The following is a 1,883-nucleotide window of genomic DNA, read 5'->3' as shown; positions in this document are numbered from 1 at the left end:
ACTTCGTTGTTACCCTCCAACAAAATGCTGCATTTCTCGTAAAACCAGGTCATTTACTAGGCTGTTCTGGCATGGAACTTACGAGGATTTTATTAGAACGTTACAGATCATCTTTTTGCCATATCGTTTGCTTTTAGGGATTTTATTAATATTATTGTTATTTACATGAGCACCAGCAGCTATTCTGCATTTCGGGTCCCACAGCGAAATTGCCGTAGCCTTTTAGTGCCCGTTTTACTGCAGAATGCACACAGGAACTAAAAGCTTTCGAAATTATGGCCGAAAGTTCGCCATAACATGCCTCGATGGCGCACTAAAAGTTGTTGAATTTCAAAGAATTTATTCAGATTAAACAACACCCACGCATTTACAATCAAAAACGATAAACGTCCCGGACAATTGGCTTTTTACGACGTTCGCTTGTTGTTGCAAGATAAAACTATGGAACGAAAAACGAAATTGCTAAACTTTCCAAACGAAATCGCTTTGTTTGCCACTTTTTGGCCGGTTTTTAGCCCTCTAACTAGACAAAGTCACAGATATTATAGGGGAAAAGATACTCACCCCGCATCCTGTGCTTCGTGCGCTCTAATTATCGACAGGAGATTATTGTTTTGTAGGAAGTCGCAACATGCGGCATAGCTGAAAATAACAACAAAAAGCTTCCTTAAGGGTTGAGTTTTAAATGGGCAAGAGGGCCGTTACCTGTAAAAATATGAGCAGCCTCTAACGGAGTTGTGTGAAAAATGTTCTGCGTTGTTCTCGTTGCCGAAGTCTTCTAACGGATCGGACCAGAGCAGGTCGCACATGGGTCCGAAGGCGGGAGGTTCTTTAAATCGATCTAACTGCAACAAAACGATCAAAAATTAGCGAACATTTTATGCGGAGAAAAATGTTCAGCGACAAGCGCTAAAGCGGGCTCGATAAGAAACGTGGCCCACAACCCGCCAGAAAAAAATTAGGCAATAAATTATCTCTAAGCCCTAAGTGTAGAGTCAGCCATTAGGAAATAACGAGCGATATAAAATATTCGCAGATGCAAAACGCGATGAAACAGCGGCGCGAATTTCGCCAGTAAAGAGTGAAGTTGTGTTGAGGGTGCATATAATGAAAAGAAAATATATGGATTTAACACACCCGTATTTATATTTACCATTCAGTCGCTTCCAGCGATCTAGTAAAAAAACAAATTTAGAAGAAAAGCATGAAACCGAGCATCTGTTGAAGATTTTAATTAATTTTGATTCATTCTCCTGACTGCGAGTAATTGTTATTATATTCGTTTTTTATATCGTTTATTTCATAACGTTTCGGCGAGACGACAGCGCCATCATCGGATCATTCTTTTAGGTCTTTGCTGTCTTGAAACCGCAAATTTGTTCGAATTATTGTCTGCGTAGACAATAAATTATTCACAACGACGAAGGTGGCGAGTTTTCCAAATAATTGTTTATTAACTTTCGCTTGTTCTGTTCGGGGAAATATTTTTGGAAAAACCCAGAAAAAACTATTAGGGTTTTGTCCCAAATTTGAGGCCGCAAAAGGTTTTTGACACATTTTTACAAAGCGCTTAAGGAGGCGATTGTTTAGTGATAAAATTTATTGAATAATTTTTCACAGAAAATGCCCGAAGATTATCAGTATTTTTATGTAAAACTAGAAAAAAATGCGTTTCTTGCGTAGAGAAAATTGCTTAAAAAAACTTTGCTAAAGTTGGAGGCCTGAAATTTTAAATAAACTTTAATCTTTAAAGCCATCAGGGTTTCGAATTTTCCAATTGGTTTTTTGTAAACTTTTGCTCTCGTTTCTCTGGTCGTTTTTCAAGACAATCTCAATTACTTTCAGTAAAAAAATAATTAAAATTATTTGGTTTTTGTGGCAAA

General features: G+C 37.6%; 1 protein-coding gene across 1 annotated transcript in view; it reads right to left on the bottom strand.

Annotated features, from left to right (window-relative positions):
* The window catches only part of LOC109541944 (serine/threonine-protein phosphatase 2B catalytic subunit 3), a gene marked incomplete in the record, with an annotated part of 59,971 nt that overhangs the window by 9,765 nt on the left and 48,323 nt on the right, over positions 1-1,883 (bottom strand). Inside the window, 2 exon segments of the mRNA XM_048669315.1 lie at positions 565-642; positions 706-845. Of these exon segments, the coding sequence (XP_048525272.1) occupies positions 565-642; positions 706-845 (218 nt within the window).

This window comes from Dendroctonus ponderosae, unplaced genomic scaffold (genome assembly GCF_020466585.1).
Source record: "Dendroctonus ponderosae isolate FM_Combo_2020 unplaced genomic scaffold, Dpon_F_20191213v2 Dpon_F_20191213_8, whole genome shotgun sequence".
Taxonomy (NCBI): Eukaryota; Metazoa; Arthropoda; class Insecta; order Coleoptera; family Curculionidae; genus Dendroctonus; species Dendroctonus ponderosae.
This window is presented reverse-complemented; position numbering and strand designations above follow the sequence as displayed.